The sequence below is a fragment of the Oncorhynchus tshawytscha genome, linkage group LG19 (assembly GCF_018296145.1).
Source record: "Oncorhynchus tshawytscha isolate Ot180627B linkage group LG19, Otsh_v2.0, whole genome shotgun sequence".
Classification (NCBI taxonomy): domain Eukaryota; kingdom Metazoa; phylum Chordata; class Actinopteri; order Salmoniformes; family Salmonidae; genus Oncorhynchus; species Oncorhynchus tshawytscha.
This window is the reverse complement of record NC_056447.1, coordinates 52771999-52789038: the sequence shown is the minus strand read 5'-3', so window position 1 is coordinate 52789038 and position 17040 is coordinate 52771999. Positions and strand designations below refer to the sequence as shown.

Below are 17040 nucleotides of genomic sequence, written 5' to 3'. Positions count from 1 at the left end.
GGGGGAGGGGAGAGGGAGGGAGATAGGAGAGAGAGAGAGAGAGAGAGAGAGAGGGAGTGTTACATTTCTCCATCACTCTTCTCTCTCTCTCCATCACTCCTCTCCTCTCTCTCTCCATCACTCCTCTCCTCATCACTTCTCTCCTCTCTCTCTCCATCACTCCTCTCCTCATCACTCCTCTCCTCTCTCTCTCCATCAGTCCTCTCCTCATCACTCCTCTCTCTCTCCATCACTCCTCTCCTCATCAATCCCCTCTCTCTCCATCACTCCTCTCCTCATCACTCCTCTCTCCATCACTCCTCTCCTCATCACGCCCCTCTCTCTCCATCACTCCTCTCCTCTCTCTCTTCATCACTATTCTCCTCTCTCTCTCCATCACTCCTCTCCTCATCACTCCTCTCTCTCTCTCTCTCTCTCCATCAGTCCTCTCCTCATCACTCCCCTCTCTTTCCATCACTCCTCTCCTCATCACTCCTCTCTCGCTCCATCACTCCTCTTCTCTCTCTCTCCATCACTCCTCATCACTCCTCTCTCTCTCCATCACTCCTCTCCTCTCTCCTCTCTCTCTCCATCACTCCTCTCCTCATCACTCCTCTCTCGCTCATCACTCCTCCCCTCATCACTCCCCTCTCACTCCATCACTCCTCCCCTCTCTCTCACCAATCACTCCATCACTCCTCTCCTCCTCCAGCATCCACTCCTCTCCTCTCTCTGTCTCCATCACTCCTCTCTCCTCGCTCTCACCAATCACTCCTCTCCCCTCTCGCTCCATCACTCCTCTCTCCTCTCTCTCACCAATCACTCCTCTCCCCTCTCACTCCATCACTCCTCTCTCCTCTCTCTCACCAATCACTCCTCTCCTCTCTCTCACCAATCACTCCTCTCCTCTCTCTCAACAATAAAGAAACTCTCACCATAAAGAAACTGACTGTTGAGTTGTGGCCGGTGTGCAGAACTAGAGACTCACGACAAGAGGTTAAAAAGGAGGGGAGGGCGGTGTATGGCAGAGTCTCCATAGGCTGAGGATTGGTGGCTGGGGGAGACAGAAGGGAGAGAGGGGGTGCCGAGCAAGGACCGTGTCTTGGGAAGGCTAAGAATGAAGGGAAGGAGAGATGCCTAAGGTGGAGGCTGACGGCGTAGTCACGTAGTGGGTAGTCCATCAGCCTCTCTATCTGGTGACAGCCCAGGTTCCTAGCTCCTTCCCTGGTGCTGCCAGCCCCTGTAATTTCCCCCAGGGGTATAAATCGTCTGTTTATGGGCCTGGAGGACGCTCAGATGAATTACTAAAGGACCGTATAACTCAGGACCATGCAGACAGTACACTGCTGCCTGAGGGACGGCTGATCACAGCCACGAAACCGAGGCAGGCAGCCAGTGAGATAGAGGATGATGGGGCTATTACAGGAGGAAGGGTGGTCTCTCCGCCCGCTGACGCCATCCAGTCATAGCTCATCACCCTGGAACCTTCTTTGTGGATCTCTCTCTCTCTCTCAATTCAATTCAATCCAAGGGCTTCAATTCAAGGGCTCTCTCTCTCTCTCTCTCTCTCTCTCTCTCTCTCTCTCACTCTCTCTCTATCAATTCAATTCGATTCAAGGGGATTTATTGGCATGGGAAAATAAATAAGCATAAATATGGGTTGTATTTACAATGGTGTTTGCTCTTCACTGGTTGCCCTTTTCTTGTGGCAACAGGTCACAAATCTTGCTGCTGTGATGGCACACTGTGGTACTTCACCCAGTAGATTGGGTTTGTTTTCTAATTATTTGTGGGTCTGTGTAATCTGAGGGAAATATGTGTCTCTAATATGGTCATACATTGGGTAGGAGGTTAGGAAGTGCAGCTCAGTTTCCACCTCATTTTGTGGGCAGTGAGCACATAGCCTGTCTTCTCTTGAGAGCCATGTCTGCCTACGGCGGCCTTTCTCAATAGCAAGGCTATGCTCACTGAGTCTGTACATAGTCAAAGCTTTCCTTAAGTTTGGGTCAGTCACAGTGGTCAGGTATTCTGCTCTCTGTTTAGGGCCAAATAGCATTCTAGTTTGCATTCTAGTTTGCTCTTCTCCAGGTTCATCTCTCTGTAGGTGATGGCTTTGTTATGGAAGGTTTGGGAATCGCTTTCTTTTAGGTGGTTGTAGAATTTAACGTCTCTTTTCTGGATTTTGATAATTAGTGAGTATCGGCCTAATTCTGCTCTGCATGCATTATTTGGTGTTCTACGTTGTACACAGAGGATATTTTAGCAGAATTCTGCATGCAGAGTCTCAATTTGGTGTTTGTCCCATTTTGTGAATTCTTCGTTCATAATTTGATAGAGTGAGTTGGGTCTGCTCTATACCAAATTAGCATACCCCCTGAGTCCCTTCCCTGTTTCACACCTGGTAGTTTGGTGGATGGGACTACCAGCTCTCTGTAACCTAGATGGCAACCAGTAGGTCCGTCTCCTCTATACTAGGTTTCTTGCAGGATGACAATGTCTGTATTTCTGATTTCTTTGATGAAGTCCGGGTTCCTGCTCTTTAGGCCAAAGGTAGATGATCTCAGGCCTTGGATATTCCAGGATTATATAGTGAAGGCATTGTGTTCCATAAAGTGTCCAATGTTGTTGGTCGTGGTTTGGCCTTAGACCAGGCAAGTGTGAGCAGAGCCTGCTGAGCATCTGATACATGCCATTGGCTTGGGCTAGTGTCAGAGTGGGTGTTGGGCCTGTTTGCCTGCTCACGGACTGGTCGTGTCTTCTGGCTTGTTCCCTCACTCTCTCTCTTCTTGTTCTTCTCTAAATCTCTATCTGATTACCTCCCCTGTCTTTCTTCTGTTCTCTTGCTCTCCTCTCTCCTTTCTGTTCTCTTTCTGTTCTCTTGCCTCACTCTCTCTCTCTCTCCTCATTCTCACTTTCTACTCATTCTTTCTCTCCTCATGCTTTCTCTCCCTCTCTCCTCATTGTATATCTCTCTCTCCTCAATCTCTCTCTCTCTTAATTAGCTCTCTCCTCATTCTCGCTTTCTACTCATTCTTTCTCTCCCTCTCTCCTCATTGTATCTCTCTCTCTCCTCATTCTCTCTCTCTTCATTAGCTCTCTCCTCATTCTATCTCTCGCTTTCCTCATTCTCTCTCTCTCCTCATTCTCTCTCCTCATTATTTCTCTCCCTCTCATTACTCATTGTATCTCTCTCTAGCCTCATTCTATCTCTCCTCATTCTCTCTCTCCTCATTCTCTCTCTCTCTCTCTCTCCTCATACTATATCTCTCCTCATTCTATGGCTCTCTCTCTCCTCATTATATCTCTCTCTCTCCTAATACTATATCTCCCCTATATCTCTCTTTCTTTCTTTCTTCATTCTCACTCTCTTGCTCTTCCCTACCTCCTTTCCCAACCTTATTATCCTCTCCACCACTCAGGAGGGTCGGCTCCAGGCATACACAACATAATTGATCGCTTAGCCCCACCCCTAAAATGCTAGGGCGCCCAGATCTCTCCACCCTCTTTCTACCCTCCTTCCACCTCTCTCCACTTCCACCGCTCTCTACCCTCTCTCCATTCTCTCCACCTCTCGCCATCCTCTCCACAATCTCTCCACCTCTCGCCAACCTCTCTCTACCTCTCTCCACTCCCACCTCTCTCCCCCCTCTCTTCACCCTCTCTCATCATTTTGAAATGGCTTTAGTGAACAGAGGCCCCATGCTTGTCTCATGGAGGTTGCTATGGTTATGGGTGCTGGGGAGACCCTCCTGGCCCACCCCCTGTCTATAATAATTTTTGAACAGAGACAGGTGCTACAGGAAGGATCTCTAACACACAGAGATTATACACACCCCCACACACAGATAGACAGAGGTTATACACGCCCCCACACACAGATAGACAGAGATTATACACACCCCCACACACAGACAGACAGAGATTATACACACCCCCACACACAGATAGACAGAGATTATACACACCACTACACACAGATAGACAGAGATTATACACACCCCCCCACAGACACACAGATAGACAGAGATTATACACACCCCCACACACAGACACACAGAGATTATACACACCCCCACACACAGATAGACAGAGATTATACACTACACACCCCACACACAGATAGACAGAGATTATACACACCCCACACACAGATAGACAGAGATTATACACACACAGACACACACCACTACACACAGATAGACAGAGATTATACACACCCCCACACACAGATAGACAGAGATTATACACACACAGACACACAGAGATTATACACACCCCCACACACAGATAGATAGAAGTTATACACACCCCCACACACAGACAGATTATACACACCCCCACACACAGATAGATTATACACACCCCCACACACAGATAGACAGAGATTATACACACCCCCACACACAGATAGACAGATTATACACACCCCCACACACAGACACACAGAGATTATACACACCCCCACACACAGATAGACAGCGATTATACACACCCCCACACACAGCTAGACAGAGATTACACACACACACACACACACACACAGACAGACAGCCATTAAATTATTTGTAATTTGTCTGACTTTGTACACAAAATACTGAAACCCAGACAGCCTCTAAACAGGATGTTGGTGTCTTTCTGAAACCCAGACAGCCTCTAAACAGGATGTTGGTGTCTTTCTGAAACCCAGACAGCCTCTAAACAGGATGTTGGTGTCTTTCTGAAACCCAGACTGTCTCTCAACCCTCTTTTGTCTACACCTTTCATTAGGACACTGTGGCTTTAAATAAGATAATTACGGCCCAAACAGAAAAGAGAATGAGAGTGGAATACTATTAGCCTGATGAGAGAGTAATTACTGGAGAACACACACACACACACACACACACACACACACACTGTGAAGCACTCATCAACAACAACAACAATCCTGGGTCCTGGTGAGTAAGTAATTGCAACAGCCAGACCTCAACGACTCAACTTCTGATATACAGCTGAGTCCGGCATACCCATACTCTGTGGAGGGAGGGAGAGAGATAGAGGAAGAAGGAAATAGCAGGAGAGTGAGAGAGAGAAGGAGAGAGGGAGAGAGAGAAGGAGAGAGGGAGAGAGAGAGAAGGAGAGAGGGAGAGAGAGAGAAGGAAAGAGCAGGAGAGGGAGAGAGAGAAGGAGAGAGGGAGAGAGAGAGAAGGAGAGAGGGAGAGAGAGAAGGAGAGAGGGAGAGAGAAGGAGAGAGGGAGAGAGAGAAGGAGAGAGGGAGAGAGAGAGGGAGGGAGAGAGGGGGGGAGAGAGAGGGAGGGAGAGAGAGGGAGAAGGAAAGAGCAGGAGAGGGAGAGAGAGAAGGAGAGAGGGAGAGAGAGAAGGAGAGAGGGAGAGAGAGAAGGAGAGAGGGAGAGAGAGAAGGAGAGAGGGAGAGAGAGAGGAGAGGAGAGAGAGGGGGAGAGAGAGGGAGGGAGAGAGAGGGAGAAGGAAAGAGCAGGAGAGGGAGAGAGAGAAGGAGAGAGGGAGAGAGAGAAGGAGAGAGGGAGAGAGCGAGGGAGGGAGAGGGGGGGAGAGAGAGGGAGGGAGAAGGAAAGAGCAGGAGAGGGAGAGGGAGAGAGAAAGGGAGAGAGGGAGAGAGGGGTAGAGAAAGTAGAGAGGAGAGAGGGAGAGAAGGGTAGAGAGAAGGGAGAGAGAGAAGGAGAGAGGAGAGAGGGAGAGAAGGGTAGAGAGAAGGAGAGAGAGAGAGGGGTAGAGAGAAGGAGAGAGGAGAGAGGGAGAGAGGGGTAGAGAGAAGGAGAGAGGAGAGGGGTAGAGAGAAAGAAGAGAGGAGAGAGGGAGAGAAGGGAGAGAGAGAAGGAGAGAGGAGAGAGGGAGAGAGGGATAGAGAGACGGAGAGAGAAGGGAGAGAGGAGAGAGAGAGAAGGGAGAGAGAGAAGGAGAGAGGAGAGAGGGAGAGAGGGATAGAGAGACGGAGAGAGGAGAGAGGGAGAGAGAGAGAAGGGAGAGAGGGAGAGAGAGAAGGGAGAGAGAGAAGGAGAGAGGGAGAGAGAGAGAGGGAGAGAGAGAAGGAGAGAGAGAGAGAGAAGGAGAGAGGGATAGAGAGAAGGGAGAGAGAGAAGGAGAGAGGGAGAGAGAGAAGGAGAGAGATGGAGAGAGGGATAGAGAGACGGAGAGAGGGATAGAGGGATAGAGAGACGGAGAGAGGAGAGAGGGAGAGAGGGAGAGAGAGAAGGAGAGAGGAGAGAGGGAGAGAGGGATAGAGAGACGGAGAGAGGAGAGAGGGAGAGAGAGAGAGGGAGAGAGAGGAGAGAGGAGAGAGGGAGAGAGGGATAGAGAGACGGAGAGAGGAGAGAGGGGAGAGAGGGAGAGAGAAGGAGAGAGGAGAGAGGGAGAGAGGGATAGAGAGACGGAGAGAGGAGAGAGGGAGAGAGAGAGAAGGGAGAGAGGGAGAGAGAGAAGGAGAGCGAAGGGAAGGAGATTTAAGATGACTTGTCCTGCTCTCTTTGTACCCAGATATCTGAGACTGCTAAAGCTTTTACTCTCCTGTAGTTTCTCCTCCCACTGCCTCCTCTGGCTGTTCATCCCCTCTGGTTTGGGATGTTATAGAGTGTGTGTGTGTGTGTGTGTGTGTGTGTGTGTGTGTGTGTGTGTGTGTGTGTGTGTGTGTGTGTGTGTGTGTGTGTGTGTGTGTGTGTGTGTGTGTGTGTGTGTGTGTGTGTGTGTGTGTGTGTGTGTGTGTGTGTGTGTGTGTGTGTGTCTGTGTGTGTGTGTGTGTGTGTGTGTGTGTGTGTGTGTGTGTGTGTACATGCCTGCATGTCCGTGTGTGAGTGAGCCCTGGCCCCGGGAGATACAGACATTAGCAGAGATGAACCCCTAATACAGAACGCTGTAATGGAAGTCTTTAAGAAACTAAGAGGAGGATTAATCTGATGGAAATGAGGCTACTGTCTGCTCCTCGTGCAGGGGTTAGAGAAGAGAGGTAGTGGGAGGAGGGGGAGAGGGAAGGAGGAGGAGGAGGGGGAGAGGGAAGGAGGAGGGGGAGAGGGAAGGAGGAGGAGGAGGAGGAGGGGGAGAGGGAAGGAGGAGGAGGGGAGAGGGAAGGAGGAGGAGGAGAGGGAGGAGGAGGAGGAGGAGGAAGGGGAGGGAGTGGGAGGGAGTTTCTGTGACTTTCTCCTGCCAGACAGACACATCTTTCTCCTGCCAGACAGACACATCTTTCTCCTGCCAGACAGACACATCTTTCTCCTGCCAGACAGACACATCTTTCTCCTGCCAGACAGACACATGTTTCTCCTGCCAGACAGACACATCTTTCTCCTGCCAGACAGACACATCTTTCTTCAGCCAGACAGACACATCTTTCTCCTGCCAGACAGACACATCTTTCTCCTGCCAGACAGACACATCTTTAGATAGAGTCTGAGAGGGAGTGCTTATTAGAGAAAGAAGGAAAGGAAAGGAGGGAAGTGAAGAAGGACACGTCCCTGAAGGCCTCATCCCCTCCATCCGTGTGCAGAGAGGTGATGTGACATGGACATACTTATTAAGGTGGAAATAGGTATGTTTCTAATACACACACACACATAGGTATGTTTCTAATACACACAAATACACTGCAACATTTTCCCTTCGTTATGTTGTAATAAAAATGCTCATGATTAGCAAACAGGGAAAACTAGAGCTCGGGGACTGGGGTTTGATAGATCCCTCTAAACATGTTTTGAATCAGCAGACATTTTAGAGGATTAGGAGTTGAAGGCCCTTTGATCTCTCTTTAATGTGTTTCACACACACACACACACACACACACACACACACACACACACACACACACACACACACACACACACACACACACACACACACACACACACACATACACACACACACACACACACACACACACACACACACACACATACACACACACACACACCCAAATGCACAAATACACACACACACGCAGACCACTGCAGTCATACTCGGTCACTATCTCAGTCCTTAAAGTCCCTCTTCTCTGTCCTCTCAAACAGAACGCTAAGACTCCCCAAACTTTTACTTTACACTCAGCACTAAACTAAAGATTCACCCCACCAATCCCCCTTTGAATGGCTGAATGGCAAATCCTTATAATAACTTCCAGTATTAGAATCCAATGTGGAGAAATGAGGCCAGCTTGAAGGAAATAGAGCAAGAGGGGTAGGACTATGGAAAGACGTTTTATTTGGGGGGGGGGTTTAAAGTCCGATTTTTGTTTTTATAATCCCTCTAGCCCTCCAAAATCCTGCTTTGGGTTCCATTGTTTACAGAACAGTTTGGTGGGAAGAGGGATCTCCCTCTCTGTCTGAGACGCTTTAGGGAACAGTGTCGGATTTAGCCATTGAAAGCACCTGTAAGTTTCTTATATGAAAGTTGGGGATGAGAAGGCAAATGGGGATCTTTATCTGCACTAAAGATGTGTACGCTTATTCTGGATGTAGAAAACACAGTGGGAGATTATCCCTCTCTTGTCTTCAGCTGAGAATAAATCCCTTTTAATGAAGATAGTGATCTGGACAGGTTTGAAAAAGGGAAGAGAGGCACGAGGGTCTCAAGTCATCGAGGTCATTATTTGTACGAGATGTTCATTAAAGAGTACTGATAAAGAGCACCTACTGAAATAGTCTAAAGTACAGTAAAACGTCTTACCTGAGGATCCCAGAATTATTTTTCTGAAGCACTCAGATGTCTGCAATAATCTTATGATCTTTGACTGCTCCCTTTTTTCTTTTGTTCAATAAGAAGACAGATTGATGTTTCAGGGGATTTTTCAAAGTCAGTTGAGCATCTTTCTGCCTTTTCATCAACCCGGACAGAAATGTGCTCACATTGTAACGCATAACAGGTTCTGCTCGGTTCACTTGATTCAAACTCAGCCTACACAATCTTCCTCTGCCTCACTTCCTCTTTCTCCTTGTCTCTCAGAGAGCTCTGTCTCCTGGGAGAGTTTAATGGTGGCATTATGACAGTGGTTTGGCAACAGATTAAGGACGGGTCGGGGGGGGACTCGGGGGAGCGAGGAGTGCTAATTGGCAGGCAACCGTTAATCAGATCCAAGTGGAACCTTCATTACTTTATTAGTTAATTAGTGAGAGGAATTAACATCACGACTGGACCTGAACAGCACCACTATCCATAGCTAGGGAGAGTGCACACTGTGACAACAAGGACTGGAACCACACAATGTTATTTTTTGCTTCGAAGCTAATTGAAAAAAATGTCCTCTGTTTTTATCAAAGGTAGAAACACTTGCCGCTGCTCAGTTCGGTCCTTTCCATGGTCATGTGATGTGTTTCCATGGTCCTGTGATGTGTTTCCATGGTCCTGTGATGTGTTTCCATGGTCCTGTGATGTGTTTCCATGGTCCTGTGATGTGTTTCCATGGTCATGTGATGTGTTTCCATGGTCATGTGATGTGTTTCCATGGTCCTGTGATGTGTTTCCATGGTCATGTGATGTGTTTCCATGGTCCTGTGATGTGTTTCCATGGTCCTGTGATGTGTTTCCATGGTCATGTGATGTGTTTCCATAGTCATGTGATGTGTTTCCATGGTCCTGTGATGTGTTTCCATGGTCCTGTGATGTGTTTCCATGGTCATGTGATGTGTTTCCATGGTCATGTGATGTGTTTCCATGGTCCTGTGATGTGTTTCCATAGTCATGTGATGTGTTTCCATGGTCATGTGATGTGTTTCCATGGTCATGTGATGTGTTTCCATAGTCATGTGATGTGTTTCCATGGTCATGTGATGTGTTTCCATGGTCATGTGATGTGTTTCCATGGTCATGTGATGTGTTTCCATGGTCCTGTGATGTGTTTCCATAGTCATGTGATGTGTTTCCATGGTCATGTGATGTGTTTCCATAGTCATGTGATGTGTTTCCATAGTCATGTGATGTGTTTCCATGGTCACGTGATGTGTTTCCATGGTCACGTGATGTGTTTCCATAGTCATGTGATGTGTTTCCATGATTTCCAGCTCCCTGCCTGGACTTTGTCCAATTCAGAGGCTGTTAGGTGTGGGACACATCACCCAGGGACTGATATGTCTAGGTACACATCACATAAAGACTGTTAGGTCTAGATACACATCACCCAGGGACTATTAGGTCTAGGTACACATCACCCAGGGACTGATAGATCTAGGTACACATCACACAGGGACTAATATGTCTAGGCATACATCACCCAGGGACTGCTAGGTGTGGCACACATCACACAAGGACTGATATGTCTAGGCACACATCACCCAGGGACTGCTAGGTCTAGGTACACATCACACAGGGACTGATATGTCTAGGCACACATCACACAGGGACTGATATGTCTAGGTACACATCACACAGGGGCTGATATGTCTAGGTACACATCACACAGGGGCTGATATGTCTAGGTACACATCACACAGGGGCTGATATGTCTAGGTACACATCACACAGGGACTGATATGTCTAGGTACACATCACACATGGGCTGATATGTCTAGGTACACATCACATAAGGACTGATATGTCTAGGCACACATCGCACAGGGACTGATATGTCTAGGTACACATCACCCAGGGACTGCTAGGTGTGACAAATCACAGATGACACTCTGATCACTCTGGCTACATTAGCAGCAGTGTGTGACTCTGAGACTGGAGGGACATGTCTTGGCTGACCTACTCCACCCTCAACTGTCTGTCAGATGAAGGGAATACAGTTCTGGGTTAACTGACATGCCTTCTCTCTGTTTCAGCTCCCACTGAATCCCCGTTGAGACCCAGTCTTGGTGAGTGTTTGGTTTCTAACACACGTTTAAAGCAATCTAATATGGTTATACACAATTTGTTAGTCCTTATTATTGGAGCCTCAACCAAGTTATGTGTGACCTCTAGCTGAGATCCATGGTAACCATGCTGTGCTACGTGATGACTTTGACTCCAGCCTTCAGGGAGAACTGGACCCCAGCATCTGGTAGGTAACACATATATATAGGTAACACATATATATAGGTAACAAATGTATACTGTAGGTAACACATATATATAGGTAACACATATATATAGGTAACACATATATATAGGTAACAAATGTATACTGTAGGTAACACATATATATAGGTAACAAATATATACTGTAGGTAACAAATATATACTGTAGGTCACAAATATATAGGTAACACATATATATATAGGTAACACATATATATAGGTAACACATATATATAGGTAACAAATATATACTGTATGTAACACAAATATATAGGTAACAAATATATAATGTAGGTAACAAATATATACTGTAGGTAACACATATATATAGGTAACACATATATATAGGTAACAAATATATACTGTAGGTAACAAATATATACTGTAGGTAACACATATATATAGGTAACACATATATACTGTAGGTAACAAATGTATACTGTAGGTAACAAATATATACTGTAGGTCACAAATATATAGGTAACAAATATATACTGTAGGTAACAAATATATACTGTAGGTAACAAGTACATACTGTAGGTAACACATATATATAGGTAACAAATATATACTGTAGGTAACAAATATATACTGTAGGTAACAAATATATACTGTAGGTAACAAATACATACTCTAGGTAACAAATATATACTGTAGGTAACAAGTACATACTCAAGTAAAAAAAATATATACTGTAGGTAACAAATACATACTGTAGGTAACAAATATATACTGTAGGTAACAAATATATACTGTAGGTCACAAATATATATTGTAGGTAACAAATGTATACTGTAGGTAACAAATATATACTGTAGGTAACAAATATATACTGTAGGTAACAAATACATACTGTAGGTACCAAATATATATTGTAGGTAACAAATGTATACTGTAGGTAACAAATATATACTGTAGGTAACAAATATATACTGTAGGTAACAAATATATACTGTAGGTCACAAGTACATACTGTAGGTAACAAATATATACTGTAGGTAACAAATATATAATGTAGGTCACAAATATATACTGTAGGTAACAAATGTATACTGTAGGTAACAAGTACATACTGTAGGTAACAAATATATACTGTAGGTAACAAATGCATACTGTAGGTAACAAATATATACTGTAGGTAACAAATATATAGTTACCAAATATATACTATAGGTAACAACTATATACTGTAGGTAACAAATACATACTGTAGGTACCAAATATATACTGTAGGTAACAAATATATACTGTAGGTAACAAATACATACTGTAGGTAACAAATATATACTGTAGGTAACAAATATATAGTTACCAAATATATACTATAGGTAACAACTATATACTGTAGGTAACAAATACATACTGTAGGTACCAAATATATACTGTAGGTAACAAATATATACTGTAGGTAACAAATACATACTGTAGGTAACAAATATATAGGTAACAAATGTATACTGTATGTAACAAATATATAAGTACCAAATATATACTGTAGGTAACAAATATATAGGTACCAAATATATAGGTACCAAATATATACTGTAGGCAACAGATATATACTGTAGGTAACAAATATATAGGTACCAAATATATAGGTACCAAATATACACTACCATTCAAAAGTTTGTGGTCACATAGAATTGTCAATTTTCTGTCCATTAAAATAACATCAAATTGATCAGAAATACATTGTAGACATTGCTCATGTTGTATGTAAATTACTATTGTAGCTGGATTTAAAAAAATGGTTTTTAATGTAATATCTACATAAGGCGTATAGAGGTGTCATGGATCCTTCTGGAACTTTCATTGTTCACACCAGGCCCCTGTTCCCGCTGATTGTACTTGTATATATGTGTCCGTTGTTCACCATGGTGCTGTCCAGTATTGTTACCATGTCTGTTGTTCACCATGGTGCTGTCCAGTATTGTTACCATGTCTGTTGTTCACCATGGTGCTGTCCAGTATTGTTACCATGTCTGTTGTTCACCATGGTGCTGTCCAGTATTGTTACCATGTCTGTTGTTCACCATGGTGCTGTCCAGTATTGTTACCATGTCTGTTGTTCACCATGGTGCTGTCCAGTATTGTTACCATGTCTGTTGTTCACCATGGTGCTGTCCAGTATTGTTACCATGTCTGTTGGTCACCATGGTGCTGTCCAGTATTGTTACCATGTCTGTTGTTCACCATGGTGCTGTCCAGTATTGTTACCATGTCTGTTGTTCACCATGGTGCTGTCCAGTATTGTTACCATGTCTGTTGTTCACCATGGTGCTGTCCAGTATTGTTACCATGTCTGTTGGTGCGTGAGAGTACCTGTGCTGTGTGTTTGGACTTTCGTGCCCTTGTGGATTGCGTAGATGATTACAGGTCTAGTCCCGTAGTGTTAATCATTGTGTGTTATTTATTCGAGGTACTCCTCTTTTGTTTTGGGTTTCAACCCTGTGTTTTTGTTACGTGTTTGTTTGGTCTTCGTCCCCGTGCCTTTACACGGCACGCCGTAATTTGGGTAAAATAAAAAACCCTGTTACGCATTCCTTCGCCTGTCTCCCGAAACCATTATGCCAACGTGACAAGAGGCCTATTATCAGCAACCATCATTCCTGTCGGCCGCTGTACGCCTATATAGGTATTCCATTAAAAATCTGCAGTTTCCAGCTACAATAGTCATTTACAACATTAACAATGTCTACACTGTATTTCTGATCATTTTGATGTTATTTTAATGGACAAAAAATGTGCTTTTCTGTCAAAAACAAGAACATTTCTAAGTGAATCCAAACTTTTGAATGGTAGTGTATATAGGAAACAAATATACAGGTAACAAATATATAGGTAATACATTTATAGGTACCAAATATATAGGTAATAAATTTATAGGTAACAAATTTATAGGTAACAAATATATAGGTAATACATTTATAGGTAACAAATATATAGGTAACAAATATATAGGTAATACATTTATAGGTAACAAATATATAGGTAACAAATATATAGGTAATACATTTATAGGTAACAAATATATAGGTTCCAGGTAAATAGGTACCAAATATACAGGTACCAGGTAAATAGGTACCAAATATATATGTACCAAATATATAGGTACCAGGTAAATAGGTACCAAATATATATGTACCAAATATATAGGTACCAAATATATAGGTACCAAATATATAGGTACCAGGTAAATAGGTAAATGTTTTCTGTCAAAAACAAGAACCCAAACTTTTGAATGGTAGTGCATATAGGAAACAAATATACAGGTAACAAATATGTAGGTAATACATTTATAGGTACCAAATATATAGGTAACAAATATATAGGTACTACATTCATAGGTACCAAATATATAGGTAACAAATATATAGGTAATACATTTATAGGTAACAAATATATAGGTAACAAATATATAGTTAACAAATATATAGGTAATACATTTATAGGTAACAAATATATAGGTAACAAATATATAGGTAATACATTTATAGGTAATACATTTATAGGTAACAAATATATAGGTAACTGTAACGGTTTTCTTCGGGTGAAGGAGAGTTGGACCAAAATGCAGCGTGGTAATTTCGATACATCTTTAATGAAGATGAAACACGAACAAAACAAAAACAACAAACGTAACGTGAAAACCTATACAGCCTATCTGGTGATAACTAACACAGAGACAGGAACAATCACCCACAAACACACAGTGAAACCCAGGCTACCTAAATATGGTTCCCAATCAGAGACAATGACTAACACCTGCTTCTGATTGAGAACCATATCAGGCCAGACATAGAAATAGACAAACAAGACATCCAACATAGAATGCCCACCCAGCTCACGTCCTGACCAACACTAAAACAAGGAAAACACATACGAACGATGGTCAGAACGTGACAGTAACAAATATATAGGTAACAAATGTATAGGTAACAAATATATAGGTACCAGGTAAATAGGTACCAGGTAAATAGGTACCAGGTAAATAGGTACCAGGTAAATAGGTACCAAATATATAGGTACCAGGTAAATAGGTACCAAATATACAGGTACCAAATATATAGGCACCAAATATATAGGTTCCAAATATATAGGTACCAGGTATATAGGTACCAAATATATAGGTACCAGGTATATAGGTACCAAATATATAGGTACCAGGTATATAGTATTTCACGTGATGTTGGAACAGAATCCAGATGGTGATTGTGTTGATTTACTGCATGAAAACTTTTAACATGCATAAATTGTCACTGCCTTCTAATGTACGTCACAAAAAGCGAGGTACATGCCACTACGAAAGGGTTCTGCGGCTGTCCCCATAGGGGAACCCTTTTTGGTTCCAGGTAGAACTCTTTTGTGTTCCATGAAGAATTATTTTAGGAAAGGGTTTTACATGGAACCCAGCATAATTCTACCTAGAAACCATAAGGGTTCTACCTGGAACTGAAAAGGGTTCTTCAAAGGCTTATCTTATTGGGAAAGTTGAAGAACCGTTCTAGGTTCTAGGTAGCACCTTTTTTTCTTAGAGTGTACGGTAAATACTGACATTGTCTTTAATTGCATCTGCGGATTTGATCTAAATAAGACCTAACTCTCTCCCTCACCTCCACTCAGGTCAGAGAGCAGTAACTGTGAGGTGGGAGAGCAGTGTGGGGTCCTGATGCACGGCAGAGCAGTCACCTTCTGTGAACCCTTCGGAGAGAGAGAGCTGGTAACTATAACTGTACAACCACGTACATACCTTAATCTTTAATGTGTTTACATTAAAGGTTACCTCAACAACAGAATGGTGTGGGCATACCTCAACAACAGAATGGTGTGGGCATACCTCAACAACAGAATGGTGTGGGCATACCTCAACAACAGAATGGTGTGGGCATACCTCAACAACAGAAGGGTGTGGGCTTACCTCAACAACAGAATGGTGTGGGCATACCTCAACAACAGAATGGTGTGGGCTTACCTCAACAACAGAATGGTGTGGGCTTACTCAACAACAGAATGGTGTGGGCTTACCTCAACAACAGAATGGTGTGGGCTTACCTCAACAACAGAATGGTGTGGGCATACCTCAACAACAGAATGGTGTGGGCTTACCTCAACAACAGAATGGTGTGGGCTTACCTCAACAACAGAAGGGTGTGGGCTTACCTCAACAACAGAAGGATGTGGGCATACCTCAACAACAGAATGGTGTGGGCTTACCTCAACAACAGAATGGTGTGGGCAGAAGGATACCTCAACAACAGAATGGTGGGTGAATGGGCATACCTCAACAACAGAATGGTGTGGGCATACCTCAACAACAGAATGTCAACAACAGAAGGTGTGGGCTTACCTCAACAACAGAATACCTCAACAACAGTGGTGGGCTTACCTCAACAACAGAATGGTGTGGGCTTACCTCAACAACAGAATGTGGTGGGCTTACCTCAACAACAGAATGTGGTGGGCTTACCTCAACAACAGAATGGTGTGGGCATACCTCAACAACAGAATGTGGTGGGCTTACCTCAACAACAGAATGTGGTGGGCATACCTCAACAACAGAATGTGGTGGGCTTACCTCAACAACAGAATGGTGTGGGCATACCTCAAAAACAGAATGGTGTGGGCATACCTCAACAACAGAAGGGTGTGGGCATACCTCAACAACAGAATGGTGTGGGCATACCTCAACAACAGAATGTGGTGGGCTTACCTCAACAACAGAATGTGGTGGGCTTACCTCAACAACAGAATGGTGTGGGCGTATATACCGATAATAAAAAATATTCATGAGAGTAGAGCGCTGATTGGCCAGCTCAGCAAATGAGCCAGCATTACATCACACTCTCAGGAAATAGCAAGCATTTTTAAAATGGTCTGTTTAACATGCTAATTGGAGTTTTTTTTTATGCCTGAACACACACAACAACAATGCTTGATCCACAACCCCTGAAGAACCATTAACCATGCAGTAGATGTATTTATAATATTTTTTTATTTTATTTAACCTTTATTTAACTCTGCAAATAAGTTAAGAACAAATTCTTATTTATAATGACAGCCTACCGG

The 17040-nt window shown here is 43.6% G+C and overlaps 1 protein-coding gene across 1 annotated transcript in view; it reads left to right on the top strand.

The window, feature by feature from the left end:
• The window catches only part of LOC112219051 (reelin-like), a 307323-nt gene that overhangs the window by 183470 nt on the left and 106813 nt on the right, over positions 1-17040 (top strand). The window contains exons 5-7 of the mRNA XM_042301851.1: positions 10740-10772; positions 10879-10957; positions 15598-15694. Coding sequence (XP_042157785.1) covers positions 10740-10772; positions 10879-10957; positions 15598-15694 — 209 coding nt within the window. The remainder of the gene's footprint in view (positions 1-10739; positions 10773-10878; positions 10958-15597; positions 15695-17040) is intronic.